Raw genomic sequence first — 20,980 nt, forward strand, 5'->3', positions numbered from 1 at the left:
TTTTATTATTAAGTACCGTCAAATACTACATGCCGGGGTGAGATGTCTAGAAGTTTTGATGGTATTAAAAGAATAGATACCGCACAAGTAAATGGCAAAAAAATGGAAAGACAAAGTTTTCCTTTATAAATGAATCATTTTTCATGACAGACATTTATTTCACGCTGACATTTTTACAAAGTGGAAAACCAAAAATATTTTGGTGTTATTTCTTTGAATATCTCTTATCATATTATGATGTTGTTCTTGTATGTTGTGCTCTTGTTCCTCAGTACTAATTCATTCTAAACGGTATTTTGGCCTCCGGCCGCTAGAAGGCGTAAACAGAAAGTATTGCGCGTAGACTGTCACTCAGGTGACGGTGAGGAAGTGTGGTTCACGGGGTTTCGTTGTGACAGCTCCGAAATGGTCGGGCGTTGCGGACACACGGTAGTAATGTTTCAATAGCACTAGTAAAGTACTGTATGAGTATATTGTTTGTTAACGTTCGTTATGGGTCCATGGTGTTACTGAATGGATGACAGCCATGGTTATCATCAATTCCGTCCTGAAACTGCTACAGAGGCAGACGTACACATGTCTGTCTCACAGATACGGGCTGTATCTCTGCTTTGGAGGAATTGTCCTCATGATCGTTTCCGCCTTTCAGTTTGGGGAGGTGAGTAAAACGAGATGTTTATATGTTGTGTGTGTGTGTGTGTGTGTGTGTGTGTGTGTGTGTGTGTGTGTGTGTGTGTGTGTGTGTGTGTGTGTGGGGGGGTGTGGGTGTGGGGGGGGGCTAGTATCGTTTAAATCTCCGTTGTATAGCATTTCTCAGCATTTAGTTTTTCTGGCTAACTCTGCAGTTCCCATTTTTACCTAAATGACTGACACAGTAAATGCGTTAGTGTTAAGCAAACTGTCGCGATCGATAGAATGGTACTACATGAAGATCTGGAAAGAAAGAAAGGAAAGAAAATGTAAATAGTGATTGCACGTTAAAGAAAGCTTCGCGCGAGTAGTGCCAACAAGGTGAGAACAAGACTGTTTGTACCCTAAAGAGATGCTTATGTGAAATTTCTTTAGTAAAATGACCAACTGCAAGAACAGGCAGACATGTGCAATTAAAAGATATGCATGTTAACAAACTTGCAGCTAATTAAATTAATTAATTAATTAATTTGAGTGAAAATTGATGTTATTGAATGCTTTTACTATGTACTTTCCTGCAGCTAGTACTGCACAATATAAATTCTCGATGTTGTACTTCCGGGTTGCCTTACGTTATTTATTATGTCCATTATTGCAGTTACTCATGCAAGGTACAGCACGTGCAGGGGTTCAGCCTGACCTGTGAATGTCTTGTGTATTGTACCCCCCGAACTTTACGAAGTCTTTTGTCTTTGCTCTCTGCTTGGCCAAAGGGAAATACCACCAACCTGGTTATGTGTAAATCGTGAATCTTGAATAAAAATTGCATCTCAGACCTTGACTCGAGCTTCAGTCCGGGCTGTGCCTTTTTAGATATGTTGTCTGTGGTCTCAGTGGTCAGTGGCTAATTGTCAGTGTCTTGGCCTGACAGGTCGTGATCGAATGGAGCCGAGATCAGTATCACGTCTTGTTTGATTCCTATAGAGACAACGTGGCTGGGAAGTCCTTCCAGACACGGTGAGTTCCTGACCCATAGCTTTTAAGCCGAGTGGCCTGAGTCTCGATTTGATCCTGGTTTCGTTGGGATGCTGCGTATCACTGCTATCTGTTGCTGGTTGCTGCAGGGAGTCTCTCTCTCATTTGCTTCCCCAGGCTGTGCCTCCCCATGCCCATCGATGTGGTGTACACCTGGGTGAACGGTACAGACGCGGCACTGCTGAAGGAGCTCCACGCGGAGAGGGAGAAGTTGCAGGCGGAGCAGAAAGCCCTCAGGTGCTCCACGTGGAATTGTCTGAACGCTGACATTACGCAAACTCCTGCCACTCAGCAAGTAGAGCATTGTGCTAAAAATGCAAAGGTCATGGGTTTGAATCCCAGGGAGCACACACAAACTGTAAGCCCTCCCTGCACGCTAATTTGCTTTGAATAAAAGCATCAGATAAGTGAGTTACCTGTAAATATAAACTCACTGTTGCGCACGATGGTGCACTCATTGTGAATGCACGTGAAATCTCTTGAGAGATATAGCAGGTAGTGAATGATGCTTTATTCACACAGGTACGCTGGAAAACGTCTTTATTGCATATTGCTGACCTTTTCCAAGACAGACACGCACATGCCGATGAGAGTGAACCTTGGGGCTTGGTGCGTAGGGTCTATTCCTGCAACGTTTTTCGAGTTAAGGGCCATGGTTAATGGCCCACCGGCAATGCAACTCTTCTTCTGAGACTGGGATCGAGGCAAAATTCTGGGAAGTTTCAAAGACTTACATGGGAAACTTTCCATGGGAATTAACGGGAATATGTTGGAGTGTATTATATACAGGTAGCCAGGACTCATGATTCGTTACCCGTAACCTGGCTCAGCTATGATGATGCTCCCTGATGGTGACTCTCAGTGGTTAGATGTGGTTTGCCGTAAGAGCAGAGCAGTGCAGAGCAGTGCAGTGCTGTTACCTGGGGGGGTCCACGGTGTGCACTGCACTCACCAGGACACCAGACACAAGACACTATTCCATTAATGGGGCTCCTTGTTATACCCTTGTGGAGGGAATTTGCCTGTATAAACAGGTGAAAATTTAGTAACATTAAGAGTAATAGGTCTCCTAAACAAAAGAAATTAGTTAATACTGTCCTTCTTAATGAAACCTGCTTTCTTGCCACAGGGAACAGCTTGGGAAGAACGTCAGTGATGTGACTGAAGTGCCAAAGAAAAGGTGAGCTGTAGGGGGCAAAATTCAGTCGGGGGGGGCGAGTCGATGGCTGCCTCTCATGATGGCCTCCCCTCTGTGGTCATGCCAGTGTTTTAGCTGTAATAGGCATCGTTAATGCGGTAGCATTGTAAGGTGATCGCGACCCAATGACCCCCCCGGTAGTCCGGCCTGTAGATGATTCTTCGTGGCGATGGTGTTGAAATTGAGTGGAGATGCTGCCATTTGCTGGGACGCCGTGGCAATGGTGTCGTGTCCACGGTGCAGCGAGAAACCGGAGTGTCTCCTGTCCCACTGCATCACGGCCCCCGTGCTGGTGCTGGATCCCGGCCTTCCAGCCAACATGACACTGAAGGAGCTGCCCTCGCTCTCCGCTGCCTTCTCGGCGGCCAAGCATCTGCTGCAGGTGGCCAAGCCCCGCAACCCCTCCACCAGTGTGTCTGTGCTCATATTCCACTCCCAGGCTGAAGGTACAGCAATACCGCGCTGCATGCTCCCCACCCCACTGGGCCAGTGTGAATCGGTATCCTGGGTTCCCTTAATTCCCTTAGTCTTCCCTAACTCAGCTAATACCATTTGTGCTGAGGATGTGTTTTTTTTTCCATCAGCCCTTATCCAAAGCAATGTACAGTTGGGTATAAGGAACTTAAGGGTCAAGCGGTGAAATCACTCTGCCAGCAATGGGATTTGAACCCATGTCATTCTGGCCACATACTGCCCTCATGTTAGGGCAGGGGTGGGCAATCTTATCTGCAAAGGGCCAGTGTGTGTGCAGGTTTTTGGGATAACCTTTAGGACAGCTGTTCAAACCCAGATGTGAGGACTTTTCAACCAATCAGTCCTCTAAATAGTAATCTAAGTAGGGAGTTGCAGTGAAATCCCACATACACAGCGGCCCTTTCTGGATAATACTGGCCACCCCTGTGTTAGGGGAACAAGCATGTTTTTGTTATATCCGTTCTCTTCAAGAGTCTTTTCATCTTCTAAATGCACGTACAGTGTAAGCATACACCATCACTTCTCTGCCCTGTTGTTCTCTCTCCCGTGGCTTAACACAGCCAATGAAGCTCATTCTGAGGTGTCGAACGATGTTCTGAAGCGTTCCATCAGCCGCTGTTACTTGGTGAGTTGTGGCAACTAACCCCCCCCCCGGATCCCCCCGTAATTGCCCCCACACAGGGAGACATTCCTGAGGCATCTTCAATATTCCCTTTTGTATGGGAACAGAAAATGAGTTGCAGCCAGTATTAAACAGTGTTCTTTAAAGGATGTGTTCTTACCCAGAATACACTACGACATCTTCCCTATGACTGCTGGGACATTGAGTTTTTCTGTCCCTTGATAGACTACAGATAAGGAGGCCCCTGGAGTGGTACGGATGCAGTCGCTGGCCTACCTGAGCGGCTTCCCATCATCCCTCAAAGAGGCTGAGCAGCTCAGGGTGAAGCTGCCACCCACCATCACTGGCAAGATCAAACAGGTGAGGACTCCCTGGCCATGGAATTCACCGTATGTCTCATAAAAGAATGGCCACAGCATTTTGATGTTCTGTCACATACCACTGGATCCCAGCTGGGTAGATTTTAGAAAATGCAGCTGTGGCTGATGGGAAGTGAAGTCCAGTATTTCTCTTGTCAGTCTGTAGATGCTGTGCTCCTATTAGTAAGGACATCAGTGTTTTTATTCTTTCTGGTAGGTATACAAGTATTATTTGATAGGATTAAGTAAGGATTGTACAACATCATTGCACATTGTTCCTTGCAAGAGACACTCACAGTGGACACAGAACAGCTGAAATCCACTGACTTCATTGTAACACATGGTAGAGTCCAGCAGAGGGCAGTAGAGCCAAGGGTAATTACACTTGTCCTGTACTTTGACTGTTTGTCCATTGACCCCAAGCATGGTGCATGCTGGTTGGTTGGTCTTGTCAGTCTGAGGAATGTGTCACTGTGAGTTTTTGCATCTTGACCCTTTAAACAGTTAATTCTTCAGTATAATTATTTTCATCTTTCATTCGAATTTATTAAGATTTTTTCTGTCATTTTAACCGTATACGTTACATTGGATGAGTGAATTAAATGTAATTGTAAAATGGTTAAACTTCCTAGTCTATCACTGTCCTGATAGCTCCATATAAGTAAGAGTCACTATGTTCAGTATCAGCGTTAACAGTAACATTGACAATAAAGAGACACATAAATTTTGTGAACTGGGCACCCTGGGAAAATCACTATTCAGCCTGGCAACCTGTAGTAAGATTATTGGTTCAAGTCTTTGCTTTAATCAATAAAAATACGATTGAAACAGATAAATGGTATATATTAGAGGAGTAAGGTTGTACTTTGTGTTAATCTCATTTCTGCCACAAGGGGGTAGTATTGTTCCCCCCCTAAGAGGTACCCTTCCCCTGAAAACCCGTGTGAATGTGTTTCGACTAAATCTCACAGGGCACTGAGTAATTGGGCTCTCTGTCACTCTGTTATTATGCTGTTGCTTACAGTACCTTCTGTGGTGAAGATAGTTTGACATGAGACCAGTGTGGTCGTTTTAAAAGCTTCCAGATTTAGCTGAAAGGCCGATCCTGTCTAAGCGGCGGATCGTGAGTAATTGGCTTGTTATTCGAAGATTTGCGGAGTATCACTGTTTTATACCCCCAAGGCAACAAATACAATGTAACACTTTCCTTCCTGTCGCAACTTCAGAGACCTTGATTGTGGCGGAATGTTTGTAAGGTGGGGGATCTGCAATGGAAACAAAGCTCCGGGTTTCTGTGGCCCCCCACTGTCCACTCTCAGGTTTATATCCGATTCCTGTTCCGTGTCCATTTGGGGGAATAAGTTCATTTGCTATGGAGCCCTACAGGATAGATGCCGATTCAATCACCTGTCTGACTTTCTCTCCATTTGCATGTACATTTACATATTTAGCAGATGAATCAAATAGCGCATTTTAAACATAAATACTGTCAAGGAGTTACCTAGACATAAGTGCAAAGATGGTGTCCTACGTGGGGGGGGGGGGGTTTGTGGAGAGGCACACTGGCTCATTTGGGGGTGGCATGGCTCACGAATAACAACCCCCCCAATGACGCTGACCCTGGTGTGACCCAAAAAGGTTGCGGTTTCCTTGCCTTAAATGGACATCACTGACATCTTTTTTTCCACAAAATGGTGGATGAATTTTCTCACATTAGAGCTAATGAAGTGTACACTATAGATCAATTTAGAGATGGTTTCCAAAATTCGATGCATGCGGTGTTTATGTCAGGAGCTGATATCTTGTGCTCGTCTGCCATATATACCTTGGGTTCCTATAGTAATTAACCATTTAATCCATTAGGTGACCTTAAAGTCCGCTGCTGAACTGGCAGCACCCCGTGATAGAAATGTTGTCCCCACCCTTGAAAAGGGAGGGTGCGGGGGGCAGGGGCAGGGGTCATGGGCTGTCATGTGATAACAGCAGGGGTATTAGGGGCGAAACCCGAGCGGGGGGGACAGGGGGTTAACTATAGAACAACTGTTTGAATTGGCGGCACGCCAGACCAGTTGTGGAGAAGGTCAACGAGGTATTTTCGTCACCTGTCCCCTTTGCTCTCTCAGCAGTGTCCTGCTAGCTTACCGCCAATCAAACGGGGGCCGCGCTTCTTCAGGCGAGTGCGACGGTCACCGATGAGCCTCTCTGAGAAAGTCTGGCTTCTTCAACCCAGAGGCTTAGACGGGGACCAGCCCAGTATCACTGTATAGAAGTATCCGCTAAGCAACTCGCGGGTGCGTTGATATTTTGGTGGGGTCAGGGATCTCCGGTGATTTTTCCTGGCCTTTGATGGTCATGTGAGGAGGTGCGGGAAAGCCGGTGGAGGTACTGCAGCCTGTAGGGGGCGAGAGGGTAGAGGGGAACTGGGTAATGACCCAGAGATCTGATACCCCTGTAGGTAAGATGTTAGCATTTCAGGATTTTGGACTGTGAGGTGGATGGGGTGGGGGTCTCCAATTAGTATGGGAGTAATGTAACACGAGATAAGGTCTGGTTTTAGGGTTGAAGGGCAGTGTCTACAGTTGCAGTCGAATACGTCGGTGATGAAAGTTCCCAGCTTTGCCCCCTGTCATCCACGTGCCTGGAGAATATCGCCAGATGTTCCGGGAGAGGAGGTGTCGGTGTGAGGCGTGTACCCCCCGCCGTGTCACAAGGCCGGCGCTAAATATACCCGCAGCTTCTGGGGGAAGCAGCCTGTTTCTGGTCCAGGTGGATCAGTTGTAGGCATTACCTCATCATCGGTGACACCATACCAGAATCACCTTCTGACCGCTTCCGGCACCTTTGATTGGCCGCAGAAAGACCTGTGTTTATGGGGGTGTTAACAGCCCCATGGCCCCCTTCCCTGCTCTGTTGGCTAGGCGACTGAGGTGATGGAAATGGTGACCTGCCATGCCTGAAATAGCAGTGAGAATCTGATCTGGAGGGAGGCCGTGGTATCAGCCAGGGATGGGGGAGACTTCGGCTCAGCCTTGGCGTTTGCGGTGCCGGTGTAGCCCCGTCCAGGGAAACCAGGAGAACATAAATTATAAAGTTTATAATTGCACAGAGATCTGGTACGACTGACTCGGCTAAATGATACATCAATCATCATGTAGTACATAGGGATGATTTAAATTTTTTTCCCCACCTAATGAAATTCTGCATGAGCTTTACTGGTGACACAGAAGCTAATTTTTCTGTTTCAATAAATAAATCCATAAGAAACTTAAAGCATTAAACTAAGGGAATGATAGTCCTTCCTTTTTTATATCACTGCCCGGTGATGACAGCGAATGGTTGGTTATTCTCCGTCTCTCCTGGGAGACCAGAGACTGAGACGTAATAATGTCAGACGTAATGATTAGGGTGAAATGCAGCGTTTTGTTGGCGGATCTGAGTTTGGAGCCCAAGAGCAGCTGCTCCCGTCAGTCCCGGATCATGGCAGCTGCTCAGCTGTTTGACGCCGTTATATCTTGGCAGTATAATTGTATAATCATGGTTGATTGAAGAGGGGTGAATTGGGGGCTGTAATTTTCTTGCCCAGTGGGGGTCTGGCTTTTGACGTGTTGTTTATGTCAATTGGGGGGTCAGTGGGCTGAAAGTCTGTAGAGGTGAAGGCAGGAGTAAACAGTCTCTCACCGTGTCTCAGATGCCTCAGAGAGCTCCTGGAAATGCTTCTGTGTGTGTCTCCATGCAAGGGCCATTCTCCTGAGAGGAATGACATCATGCCACTTTCTGGGAACAGCCCACATCTCTCCACCATGAGTAACGGAGAGTATGTGAGGCAGTCCAGGGTGCAGGAAAGAGCAGGTTCATTTTTAATTGTTTGGGGGAATGAAGAGTGAGACAATAGGCCTCTACTTATAGCAGCACCGTCAGATTGATTTATCTCTTGAAAGGCAATAGGAGGCAGGTTAGTTTATGAGCTTGCCGCATTGTAGCTGAACTGCCACTAGAGGGCTCTGTCATGTCATCGTCTGGTCACCGTGTCTTTAAGGACGTCTAGGATTTATTTGGGCTTAGGTGGCTCCTTTTCAACCTCATTTGAATGTCATGTCTTTGGCTGTGCTGTAATATAAAGACAATGCTACATAGTTCTGTACTGCTGCTTATTCCCTGTTGATTCATCATGTGTTAAATCAGGGTCTCTGGAGAGCAGCAGCTGTTGCATTAGATGTAGTTGTGAGAGGCGTTTTGAGTTAATTGGGTGCTCCGTGCTTGCTGTTGGGGTGGGTTTGACACTGTGGGCTTCTGCTCATGGAGGGAGCTGGAGCGGCTAAGGAAACGTGTAGCTGTCTGGCTCCCTGGATCCTGACACTGTATTTGTGTCATTCTGCAGCTTCAGCTTTACTCAGAGGCCAGCATCGCGCTTCTCCATCTGAATGACCCTCAGGATTTTGGCGAGCTGACTCAGCAGGCCCGGAAGAACCTGACTCTGGATGGCAAGGAGCTGACCGTCAGCCCTGCCTACCTCTTTTGGGATCTGAGTGCCATCAGCCAGGTATTGCTCACTTCCTGCTTCTTCTCACAACAGCCACCCGATTGGCCGGTTCCCTGACAGGCTGGTAGTATCGACTGTATCCATTGGACAAAAGCCTGTCCTACAGTCCCTTATCATGAACTTTGTGATCATTTAATTTTTTTCAAGCAGTAAGCAGAATGGCTTCAGAGGTGCTGACGTTTGGCCTGTCTTTCTCCCTCCCCCTGCTCCCTACCTCTGCTGGGCTCGACAGTCTAAGCAGGACGAGGACATCTCAGCGAGCCGCTTCGAAGACAACGAGGAGCTGCGCTACTCGCTGCGCTCAGTGGAGAGACACGCCCCTTGGGTGCGTCACATCTTCATTGTCACAAATGGTCAGATCCCATCCTGGCTCAACCTGGACAACCCAAGGGTCACGATTGTCACACACCAGGTGAGTGTCACAACTCATGACCCATCCCTTCAAGCTCTATTATTTTTACCGGCAGTGATAATTTAAGTTTGATAAATTGGTTGGATTGTAAAATCCATATAGGATTTTCTTACACAGTGATGGTGTTTCTCTGGTGAGGAACAAGCCAGCATAGCTTTGTAGATGTTTAAGGCGCTCAATCCCCATTGCCCTTCTTAGGAGATCTTCCAGAACATCTCACACCTGCCCACCTTCAGCTCACCTGCCATTGAGACTCACATTCACCGCATCCCTGGCCTTTCACGCAAGTTCATCTACCTTAATGATGATGTCATGTTCGGGAAAGATGTCTGGCCGGATGACTTCTACAGCCACTCCAAGGGACAGAAGGTGAGTACAGGGAGGAAGCCCTGGCTCTCTGATTGGACACCATTCATATGATGATTTTTTTCCAGATGTGCCCTTATGAGAAAGTACCAAAAGTATTGTACTTCAATGTGTTGGTTTCCTCAAGGTCAGAGCCATTTTTTGATGTGTTCTTCCAAATGACTTAAGTTGTATAATTACTTATCTTAAGGTGTACCTGACATGGCCTGTACCAAATTGTGCGGAGGGGTGTCCTGGTTCATGGATAAAGGACGGCTACTGTGACAAAGCCTGCAATAACAGCGCCTGTGACTGGGATGGGGGAGACTGCCTTGGTGAGCGAAGACTCTGCCCTTTGTCTTGTATGCATGAATTCCCAAATTCTGGTGTAGAGAGTGTTATCTGTGTATCTTGTGTAACGTTCCAAATTAGTGTTTAGCTTCATTAGCATAGGTCCGTGTTTTAGCTATTTCATGGTCTTCAGCTAGAAGATAAAAACAGAAGTCCTCAAGGTCAGAGATTGGGAAGTGCTGAAGTACAGTATGGAGTATATTTTTACCCGTAATCCCGTGGAGTAACAGATGTTACCTGTATTGTCTTGAATTTAGGAGTTATGGCCCCAGTCATCTCTGTGTGGAACTCTGTGTCAGTTGGTAATGAAGGTAGCCCATCTTCCTGCAGGTGCTCCGGGAGGCAATCGGTTTGGAGCCGGTGCTGGGGGTGGAGTCCCTGGTGTGGGAAATGGGCAGCCCTGGCAGTTTGGCGGAGGTTTGGGGGGCATAACTGGTGTGTCATACTGCAACCAGGGTTGTGCCAATTCCTGGCTGGCAGACAAGTTCTGTGACCAGGCCTGCAATGTGCTGTCTTGTGGATTTGATGTGGGTGACTGTGGCCAAGGTTAGTATCTCAGAGATTTGCGTTATCTAATTGTATCAAGGTGTGCTTTAAAGAATTTTATGTTCAAAATTTTTCTATATGAATTTGTTTGTTTTTGATACCTGCTTTCTTTGAACCAGAACACTTTGGCCAACTGTACAAAGTGACCCTACGGAAGAACCAAACCCGGTACTCCCTCCCTCAAGGGGAGACCAAGCCCTACTTCAGCTTTGCCCTTATCGGTCGTAGGGTATCCGAGGCCCAAGTCAGTGACAACCCTGTGGTGCGTCACACTTCTGTAGCCAACAAGTGGCAAACGGTCCACCTGCTGCTGCATGCTGGCATGAACGCTACGCAGATTCAGTACAACCTGACCTTCCAGGGGGCAGATGACCATGAGTTCTCCATGGTCTTCACTGTGGATGTTGACACTCGTGAGGGTGTCCGGTCCAACGCATCTGATGATGGCCAGAAGGATGTTGACAAGGAGGCCAAACCCACTGAAATAGCCCAAGAGCTTCAGGTACCTTTTGAAGATGTTCCCTTGGAGAAGAGAGGTCCCAGAGTCCATAAAAGACCCCCAGGGGAGATGCCTGGGATTGTGGTGAAAGTGCCTCAGCTGAACGAATCCCAGCTCCCAGCCAACATTCGCAGTGAATTGTTGGAGTTGGAAAACAGACTCCTGATTGGTGACATCACTCTTAAAGGCTTCAACTTCACCAAAGCAAAGCTTCTGGAACTATACCACACATCAGCAGGGCAGGCTATGCAGCAAAAACGAGGGCTCCCTCCTGAAAGGGTGGTGGAACTTAAACCTCCAGAGAAACTGGATTCCCACAAGCCATACAAAGATCTTGGAGCAGAAGATGTTAAGAAAGACAAGGGTGTGGCACCCTTGGTGGGTGGTAAAGAGAAAGAGAGACTGGTCCAAACCCACCCTTCTTCCATCAAGCTACGTGTGGATGGCCAAGTCCCTGAAGGTGCAGTTGCCCAGATCCCAATGTCTCCAGTTCCTATCACCACCAGGGGACCATCAGCAGCCAAACACCTTATTGCATTAGTGGGGATTGGGTCCAAAGTTGCCGATTCTGAAAGGGGGGCCAATGCAGCCAAAAGGACAGGTCCAGAACAGAAGGTAGAGGGTGGAGCAGCGTTCCTCAGCAGGAAGCTCCAGCACTATACATCAGCAGATCGAGGTTTCCTTCCCTGGGAGAGGAGGAAGTACTTCCATGACCTGCTGGAGGTGGGAAGCATACCGTCAGAGGATTTCTGCCGTCCTACATGCTTCACGGTGTAAGTCAGTGTCCTTGGTGTCCTGTTAACCTTCTGCAGGAAGGCGAGGAGCTAGAGAAGCAGCTGGAGCAGAAGCTGGCTTACCGTGCTGATGGTACCGCCGCTGGCCGGAGGCTGCAGGACACCTTCGCCGACTCGCTGCGCTACGTCAACCGACTGCTCAATGGCCAGTTCGGCTTCACGTCACGCAAAGTGCCGGCTCATATGCCTCACATGATTGACCGTCTCATCATGCAGGGACTGCAGGACATGTAAGCAGCACCCCCTAGAGGCCCCTGCGTACCATCAGCAGGCATTACCTATGAATTGCACCAGTACCAACAATGTACCTGTAAATCGTACCAGCAATGGTAATTAAACTATGCTAAATATAATTCACAAGTGCTGTCCTTTAATAATAAGCTGGCATCTGTCATTTTGTTACATTTAGGTTCCCTAGTGAGTTTGACAAGACCTCATCTCACAAAGTGCGGCACTCGCAGGACATGCAGTTCGCCTTCTCCTACTTCTACTACTTGATGAGCGCTCTCCAGCAGCGCAGTGTCTCCCAGGTCTTTGACGAGATCGACACCGACCACTCCGGCGTCCTCTCCGACCGAGAGATACGCACGCTTGCCACCCGGATCCACGACCTGCCGCTCAGCCTCCAGGTAGGTCCAGCGCCAGGTCCAGAAACACGATTGGGTAGGGAAGAGTTTCCTGCTTTTCATTCAGCACGTTGGCCACAGAGTTGATGTGCCCACTCTTCTGTACACATAATAGCTGGTCTGTCCTGCTGTTTGCGTATGTTATACGCGGATTGAAGCATTCGGATGTATCACTGTCTTTTGTTTTGGACAGGATCTAACTGGTCTGGAACAAATGCTGATTAACTGCTCCAAAATCCTGCCCGCCAATGTCACACAGCTCCACATGATTAGCCCCACCCAGGAGGCCTACTATGACCCTAGCATGGTGAGTATCTCATGAGGAACTAATACCCCAGACCCTCGGACGTGCGCTCTTTTTGCTCCATAGCGCAAGGTACTGTATAAATGCCGTGTTATACATCTAAGAAAAGTTTGACTGCAGATCTATCAGGGCAGTCGTGGATAGATCTAGGTCAAGTTGGAAATGTAACGAGTGCCTGAGAGTGAAATGTATATCCACAGCCTCCAGTTACTAAAGGTCTGGTTGTCAACTGCAAGCCCATCATAGACCGCATTCACAAGGCCTTCAAAGACCAAAACAAATACAAGTAAGTAGTTCAACTATGCTTGTAACCTTGACCAAGGTAAGTAGTTGGATGGATGGATGGATTGAATGACGGATGGATGGAGTAGTTCAACTATACAAGTCATTTACATAATTTTTGGTTGCCTGCTTTAAAAATGTGGTCCGAAGGCAATATTGCCATCCCTAGTTGAATGTGCTGTTTCTGAAGTTCATGGCGGGTGAATGTCTTTTAGAGAGACCTCATGGCTTTATAGTTCACTGCGCTCATCACTTACACTTCCTCGAGCAGGTTTGAGATCATGGGGGAGGAGGAGATTGCCTTCAAGATGGTTCGCACCAATGTCTCCCATGTGGTGGGCCAGCTGGATGACATTAGGAAGAACCCCAGGTGAGTGGGCAAGGGAGCTTTTCTTGCAGGTTCGGGTGTCCATTGCCAAGCCCATTTCAAAATCTTCTTCCGTAGGCCCTACATGTATGAAGGTGCTACTTGTGTACCCTACAGGAAGTTCATCTGCCTCAATGATAACATCGACCACAGCCATAAGGATGCCCCTACGGTGAAGGCGGTGCTCCGGGACTTCTACGAGTCCATGTTTCCCATTCCTTCTCAGTTTGAGTTGCCAAGAGAGTACCGTAACCGATTCCTCCACATGGGGGAGCTCCAGGAATGGTAAGACCCAGGGAAAGGAAAGCGTTCGGTAAATGCAGAAGGCGCAGTTAGCCAGTCAGAACTGTCAGCCTAAATTGTATATTACCATTCTGTCACTAACCTGTCATTTGTGTGTGTGCGTGATTGCTCACTGCATAGCATAAGTGATGTATTCTGTCAGTGGGTGTTTTAAAGGATAGATTTTCCAGAAGGAAATTTAGATCATTCAGCTAGTGAATTGTGTTGGACTACTGCTCGTTTACTGCTGAGTCTACCTGTTTTATTAATCGAACTTTAGTTTTTAAGCCAAGAGGTTAAGCGGCCATTCTGGTCAGTGGTTTAGTAAGTCTAACCTGCTTGGAATGGTGGATGAATGACATTAAGTCTTTATAAGGGATAGTGGAGGCTATTTTGAAAGCAGTACCCATTTTTGGAAAGGTTATGCCATTGATTTGCATCGTGGATGAACAGCCTGGCTTCTGGCCCCTTGATGTGGTCTTTCTCGAGTGGCGATGGACAGGCAGTCCCCAGACACACATCCGCTCACTGGGCCCTGCATGGAATGCGGCTGTGTGTGTGTGTGTGTGTGTGTGTGTGTGCGTGTGTGTGTGTGTGTGTATCTGTCTGTCTGTCTCTCTGCATGAATGACGGTTGACATCCCGCAGCGTTTGTGACACTGTCCCCCGCATGTCTTCAGTGATCCGTGTGCATTGTACTGTGCAGTGCGCTGCTGGGTGTGCGTGTGTCTGCACATCTTCAAATCCCCTCCTATGGTTTTATAAGACGTTTTAAGTAATGCCCTTCTCTGCTATAAGTGCATAAATAATGGTCTAGTCCTGTCAATAGAGGATTGACTGAGATGGGGTTGAACCACTGGTGGGACGGAGGGGGTGGTGAGCTGTTTTGCTAAACAGCTGTCAGGAATGCATGGAGCTGTCCAGTGAGATGATGAAAGTCACTCAAGGAGGGAAGAACACCAACTCTGTTTATATATAAGCTGAATAAGGTTGTGTGGCCCTGTCATGGAGGAAAGGTACAAACAGCCTCCCTGCCAAAAAGCATATATTCTTAGTGGCCACTTCACTGACTGTCACTGTCACCATTTGAATTTAAATCAGCCAGTACTTAAGAGCCAATGATTGGATCATTATTACAGCTCAGCACCTTTATGCAGCAAAGTGAAGTCAGCTGAGTGCCTGAATCTCCTGAATGGCCTGGTTATCCATCCATTGATTTTTTTTTCTTTCCTAACGGCATGGGCATATGCCAGGACGATAATGCCAAGATTCAAACTGTCAAAGAGTGGTTCAGTGAGGGCGCAGTGGTTAACGCTGCTGACGCCCAGCAAGAAGGGCCGGGCGTAGGACCCTTTGTGTGCTGTTCGTCTGGGGTTCCGCCGGCAGCTCCGGTTTCCTCCCACAGTCCAAAAAGATGCACGATAGGTTAATTGGCGATGTGCTGAAGAAGACTTTACAGAGTAGTTCAACTCACCTATCATCGATACAAGATCTCAATGAGAAATGAATGCAAATCTGGATGGAAAAAAAATGTCAATGTTGCATAAGCATGTGGAAACAAACCATTGACGAATGTGCACCATAATCAAAGCTAAATGCGGTCCAGTGAAATATTAAAGTGTGCAATAAAGTGTATATAAACAACCAGTAAATCATGATTAACAGGTAGATATTTGACTTACCTTGTCGAATGATGCAAAATGCCCCCCTCCCCAGCCCAAATATAAACCACTAATATAAACAATAATCAGTCAAACTTGGATGACTTGTATTCTTTATTAGTGATCCAACATGGGCGTAGCACAGATATTGCGGCCCCAGGGGCACTTTTCCACTGCACCAGGTGCCGTACTTTTGGCACTTCAAGGCGTTGATTTTCCACTGCACCAGGTGCCGTACTTTTGGCACTTCGAGGCGGTGATTTTCCACTGCACCAGGTGCCGTACTTTTGGCACTTCAAGGCGTTGATTTTCCACTGCACCAGGTGCCGTACTTTTGGCACTTCAAGGCGTTGATTTTCCACTGCACCAGGTGCCGTACTTTTGGCACTTCAAGGCGTTGATTTTCCACTGCACCAGGTGCTGTACTTTTGGCACTTCAAGACTTTGATTTTCCACTGCACCAGGTGCCGTACTTTGGGCACTTCGAGGCGGTGATTTTCCACTGCACCAGGTGCCGTACTTTGGGCACTTCGAGGCGTTGATTTTCCACTGCACCAGGTGCCGTACTTTGGGCACTTCGAGGCGGTGATTTTCCACTGCACCAGGTGCCGTACTTTTGGCACTTCGAGGCGTTGATTTTCCACTGCACCAGGTGCCGTACTTTGGGCACTTCGAGGCGGTGATTTTCCACTGCACCAGGTGCCGTACTTTGGGCACTTCGAGGCGGTGATTTTCCACTGCACCAGGTGCCGTACTTTGGGCACTTCGAGGCGGTGATTTTCCACTGCACCAGGTGCCATACTTTGGGCACTTCGAGGCGGTGATTTTCCACTGCACCAGGTGCCGTACTTTGGGCACTTCGAGGTGGTGATTTTCCACTGTACCAGGTGCCGTACTTTTGGCACTTTGAGGCGGTGATTTTCCACTGCACCAGGTGCCGTACTTTTGGCACTTTGAGGCGGTGATTTTCCACTGCACCAGGTGCCGTACTTTTGTCACTTTGAGGCGGTGGATTTTCCACTGCACCAGGTGCCGTACTTTGGGCACTTCGAGGCGGTGATTTTCCACTGCACCAGGTGCCGTACTTTGGGCACTTCGAGGCGGTGATTTTCCACTGCACCAGGTGCCGTACTTTGGGCACTTCGAGGTGGTGATTTTCCACTGTACCAGGTGCCGTACTTTTGGCACTTTGAGGCGGTGATTTTCCACTGCACCAGGTGCCGTACTTTTGGCACTTTGAGGCGGTGGATTTTCCACTGGCAAAAAAATACTGCTACTGCTACTGAATGACATCACAACATGAGGCGAGGAATTTTGTTCTGAATTTGAAAAATGGGTGTGGTATAATATATGGCTGGGGGATGTGCAGTTTTAATACTAACATGACATATTATGCACATACAATTCGCACATCAATAGTTAGCGAGACTGAGATCAGGCTTTCTCTTTCAATTTGCTACAAGGGGTTTAAGTTTTGCTGAAACATTTTTACTCATTTTTACATAGGAAACAAAACTTAGCAAGAGTTGCAATTTTAACGATTGTTCCTTTCCAAGATTATCTAGTATATGTTTTAAAATCAGTTTAAAGTTTACCGGCACTGATGTTGCTTGAGCTCTGTATGTCATCTCCGAACCAATCGTAATCATTTTCATCCTTGCTGTTTAAATCGCTTCTAGATGGGTTTGTGAAAGATTTATTTTTTGTGAAATATCCCAGTATTTGATTTTTTTTCCAATATTGTGTGCCCTAGTGTATTAAATGTTTGTTTCTTGTCATGTCATCCAGATCTTATTGAATCTGTTTAGTACGGTACGAGGAGTCCTGTACTTGGCGCAGTGGAAAAGCAGCCTAGGCCCCCGTCAGTGTTTTTTTTAGTGGGTACACCTGTTCTTTAACGCAAATAGCCTGCTGTTCTACTGAGAGGGTCATTTGGCTACAACTGAAAATATACAACATGCAGGGTCAACAGGTTCTGTCACTGCATAGCGAAGATGCGAGATCTCAGCAATTTTTGAGATATGGTGGGAGCCACACATGGTGGTTGGAGCAGGTCGGGAACCGCCGCCCTCCTGGCACTGTCTTACAATGGCTTGTTTACACAAAACAGTGCAATAAGCAAAAACATCCAGTACGTCCGCAGTATTGTGGGCAAAAACACCTCGTTAATGAGACGGGTTAGAGGAAGGCGTCCAGACTCATGAAACTTAACGGCAAGTCCACAAGTGCAAAAATAACAGCTCACTAAAGCAGTGATGTGCAGCAGGGTTCCCCAAATATACAGCTCGTCATGCCTGCTTCTGGAGACGAAGGGACTCCTACCTGGAACTATATAGAGGAACCTAATAGAGGCCAATGAGTGCCTTTCAGAGTAAAAGTACATCTTGCCCAGGACTGCAGTACCCAGTTTGTAGAGTGCCTTTCCCTAATCAGGGAAATACGCTGTTATATCTCTGCATGTGTGTGTTGCAGGCGTGTGTATCGGGACAAGCTGAAGTTCTGGACGCACTGTGTACTGGTTACCCTGGTCATCTTCACTGTGATCTCTTTCTTCGCAGAACAGGTAAATAGGCGTTTATATTTATGCTGAGAACATTCATAAGTGCATGTGTGCGTGTTGCGTTCGTGTGGGTCATATACAATACATTGTGGAGACGAAATCTGGGTAGAGCTTAAGGTCGTCATTATTGGGATTAGGGTCTTGCCAATGGAAATGAATGGACAGTCCCCACAAAGATATAAGTACAGGTCTGTGTATGCGTGTGTGGGTCAGGGTGAGGATGTGCTGCGTCTGTTCATGCAGGATTCCTGTATCAGACATCTGAAGAAGTTCAGTAGTACAAAGGACCTTCTGCACAGACCTCTCCTCCTCACAGATCTATAAGGCTGAAAGCAGGGCCTTCACAAAACATCTGATACCCGACGTGTCACAGACCCCTATACACTGACATCAGCCCCATTGCAGTCTCTGCTCCACACGATCGTACCTCATTGCTGTTATTTCACCTGACCACTCTGTTCCCTTTGCCTCCCCAGCTCATTCTCCTGAAACGGAGGCTGTTCCCGCGACGGAGGGCCAACAGAGACATCAACCCGGAACGAGTGTGAATAGAAAGGTGTTTCCTACACCTCACCCCCCCCCCCCCCACCCTTTCTTTTGGCAGGACTTAAAAAGCAGAAGGTGGGGAGGAACAGGAAGTGTCTGAGGGAGCTCTAGGAGAACTGAGGAGCTCCTGTTGGTGCTAGTCTGCATGTTGCCACTGGACTGAAGTGACTGTGCCTAGCTGGGTATCTCTTCTTGTGAGGAGGATGATCCTATTGGGGGGAGGGGGGGCGCGGTTTGTTGTTGGGTGTTTGGATGAGGGTTGGGGTGGAAGGGATCATAGATTGCATTGGAGTGGCACCCAAAGCCTGAGGACTTCCGGGCCAATGATTCGTCGTGTACATCTGCCCAGGAATAGTGGGTTCCCACCTAAGAGGATTTCCCTATGGGTGTTAGGGATTGACTGTGTTCTGGGTGAGAAGACCTCTGGGAAAAGGGTTGGCTGGTTAACCAAACGGGAAGCAACGCAACAAGAATGGCCGGTTTAATGAAACACATTTTTCCACGTCAAGTGCCTTTTTGGGGATGTTTCAATGAAGCATGTTTCCTGGTAATTCCCATAATCCATGGTTTTGTCCTTGTGTTACTTTTAAGTCACGTTGCCCTTTTAAAGTTGTGCTGGACTGATTTTGCACAAGAGAGGATGGTGTCTCACTTGAAATTTTTTTTATATGTATTTTTAATCGTGAATGTAACACGGCTGATCTCCGATTTTGAGGTAACCATGTGTCTTACATGTGTGGAGGAGATGAGCGATACCTCCAGTGTCTGAAATTCAGATGTTATCTGCATGTACTTTTTGGTCAGACTTGATTGGTGCATCTGAAGTCTTACTTTTTTGTTAAAGATTACATTGTGCTCCTATGAATGTTTACCTGGTGCCATCTTCCTCTCCGCCTGCGCCGATGTCACCTGTGCTGTACTCCTGCATGCACACGCAGCCACCTTTCTGATTTTCTTTCGCTTTGCACGCACAGCTGTGGGCTCCCCGAGTCCTGCCTTTCTGCCAATGTTAAATGTGATGCTGAATTAAACTGACTCAGAACCATCACACTGTCCCTGTTGCATGATGGTCCGTTCCATTAACAACATATTTATTTATGAGCAACATACACTTGAGACGGCAGGGTTAGACAGTCCCTGAAGTAACTGGGAGCTAAGGGCCTTGTTCAGGGGCCCAATGGTGAAATCATTCCACTGACCTCGGGACTCAAACCAGCAACCTTCTGATCATAGGCACAACATCCTAACCCGCTAAGCCACACACCACTCTGCGGTACAGCTCCATTCCCCACCTGTCATAGCGCTCCTGTTTCCAGTTCACTTCTCCGTAAAATATGCTTTATTGAACTCTATCTTGTGCTAATCACACAAAACCTCGGGTCAGGTTGGGGAACATGCACTGGTACAGCGTGTTGCTGCACTAACCACACAAGAAAATGCCTCGGGGTCCCGGTTGGTGACCATGAGGTCTGGTCCCACCCTCCAGAAATTGCCGTCTATCTACCGCAGCCAGGTGTTACGTGGGAGTCTCCTTGGCCTGGTTCAGCCACTCAAGTCCTCAGCAATGACTTTCCTGTGAGCCGGATCACCCTCAGGGAAATACTGCACTACGGTCATGTGTCGTATCTGACACTCCCTCACAATGCAGGCAAAGTGCTTCATTCGGGACTCCCTGAGCAACTGTTCATTCGACAAACCAGCAGGATGTGGTCGACATTCTCTCTGATAGCTGTGCCCAAGAGGTAAAAAAAAAAGGTCTGGATGCTAGTTTTTATTCAGGACACTCTCAATCCCAGACACTCGGACTCAGTCTCTCGAGAGCCCCAATGAGAGCCACCAATGACTCCACAAAGATCACAGCATCGACGACCCCGCCCAACACCCAGTCCATACAAGCGTTGAACAGAGTAGGAGCAAGAACACACCCCAGGCGCACCTCAGAATCGGGTAGGAAGAATGCAGAGGTTCTGCCTCCACTCTGCACAGCACTCACAGTACCAGTGTATAGGCCGGCCATGATGTCCAGCAACTTTGGGGGAATCTCACAAAGGCTCAGGATGTCCCACAGGGCAGCTCGATCAGTTGAGTATAACACTTCATGAAAATTGACAAAGGCTGCAAAGAACCTCTGCCGATATTCGTGTTTGTGCTTGATGAGAACCCTCAGTGTCAGGAGGCGATCGATGGTAGACTTCTTAGGCTCTGGTCACTGGTAGGCAAGCAAGTAATCACAGATCCTATTGAGGTTCATCTTGGCAAGGACCTTACCCACCACTGAGAGCAGTGTTATCTCCCTGTAGTTGTCGCAATCCAGGCGATCATCCTTCCTTATCCAGATAGGGAAAACAAGTCCCATTTTCTAATCAGTTGGGATGACACCTGTCTGCCCAAATGGAAGCAAAGATTGCTTGCAATGCCAGGAGGACAAACTTACCAGCAGCCTGGAGAAGTTCACCCAGGTTGCCACAGATCCCTGCAGCCTTCCTTACCCTCAGCTGGTTCACCACCTCAATGACCCACCGTAATCTCAATGAGACTGGGTGGGTCA

General features: G+C 47.6%; 1 protein-coding gene and 1 long non-coding RNA gene across 6 annotated transcripts; both read left to right on the plus strand.

Annotated features, from left to right (window-relative positions):
* The first annotated feature begins 350 nt into the window (after positions 1-350).
* gnptab (N-acetylglucosamine-1-phosphate transferase subunits alpha and beta) lies at positions 351-19,480 on the plus strand. Of its 2 annotated transcripts, XM_048972268.1 has the most exons (21): positions 351-658; positions 1,562-1,647; positions 1,783-1,902; positions 2,795-2,845; positions 3,107-3,309; positions 3,898-3,962; positions 4,185-4,319; positions 8,697-8,858; positions 9,091-9,270; positions 9,469-9,639; positions 9,827-9,950; positions 10,297-10,512; positions 10,632-11,734; positions 11,824-12,035; positions 12,215-12,434; positions 12,625-12,738; positions 12,936-13,021; positions 13,289-13,387; positions 13,502-13,669; positions 17,799-17,889; positions 18,363-19,480. In XM_048972268.1, exons 1-21 carry the CDS (start codon positions 518-520, stop codon positions 18,432-18,434), a joined length of 3,819 nt encoding a protein of 1,272 aa, XP_048828225.1. In that variant the 5' UTR covers positions 351-517; the 3' UTR covers positions 18,435-19,480. The 2 variants fall into 2 exon arrangements, with proteins under 2 accessions (XP_048828225.1, XP_048828233.1); XM_048972276.1 differs by lacking the exons at positions 351-658; positions 1,562-1,647 and having other exon boundaries at positions 1,855-1,902; positions 3,178-3,309.
* Positions 15,025-17,688, plus strand: LOC125705976 (uncharacterized). Of its 4 annotated transcripts, none has more exons than XR_007381808.1 (4): positions 15,025-15,743; positions 16,214-16,307; positions 16,356-16,402; positions 16,497-17,688. It is a non-coding gene; the product is annotated as an uncharacterized LOC125705976 (long non-coding RNA). The 4 variants fall into 4 exon arrangements; XR_007381813.1 differs by having other exon boundaries at positions 16,214-16,260; XR_007381812.1 differs by lacking the exon at positions 16,356-16,402.
* Positions 19,481-20,980: the final 1,500 nt, after the last annotated feature.

Source organism: Brienomyrus brachyistius, chromosome 1 (assembly GCF_023856365.1).
Source record: "Brienomyrus brachyistius isolate T26 chromosome 1, BBRACH_0.4, whole genome shotgun sequence".
Taxonomy (NCBI): Eukaryota; Metazoa; Chordata; class Actinopteri; order Osteoglossiformes; family Mormyridae; genus Brienomyrus; species Brienomyrus brachyistius.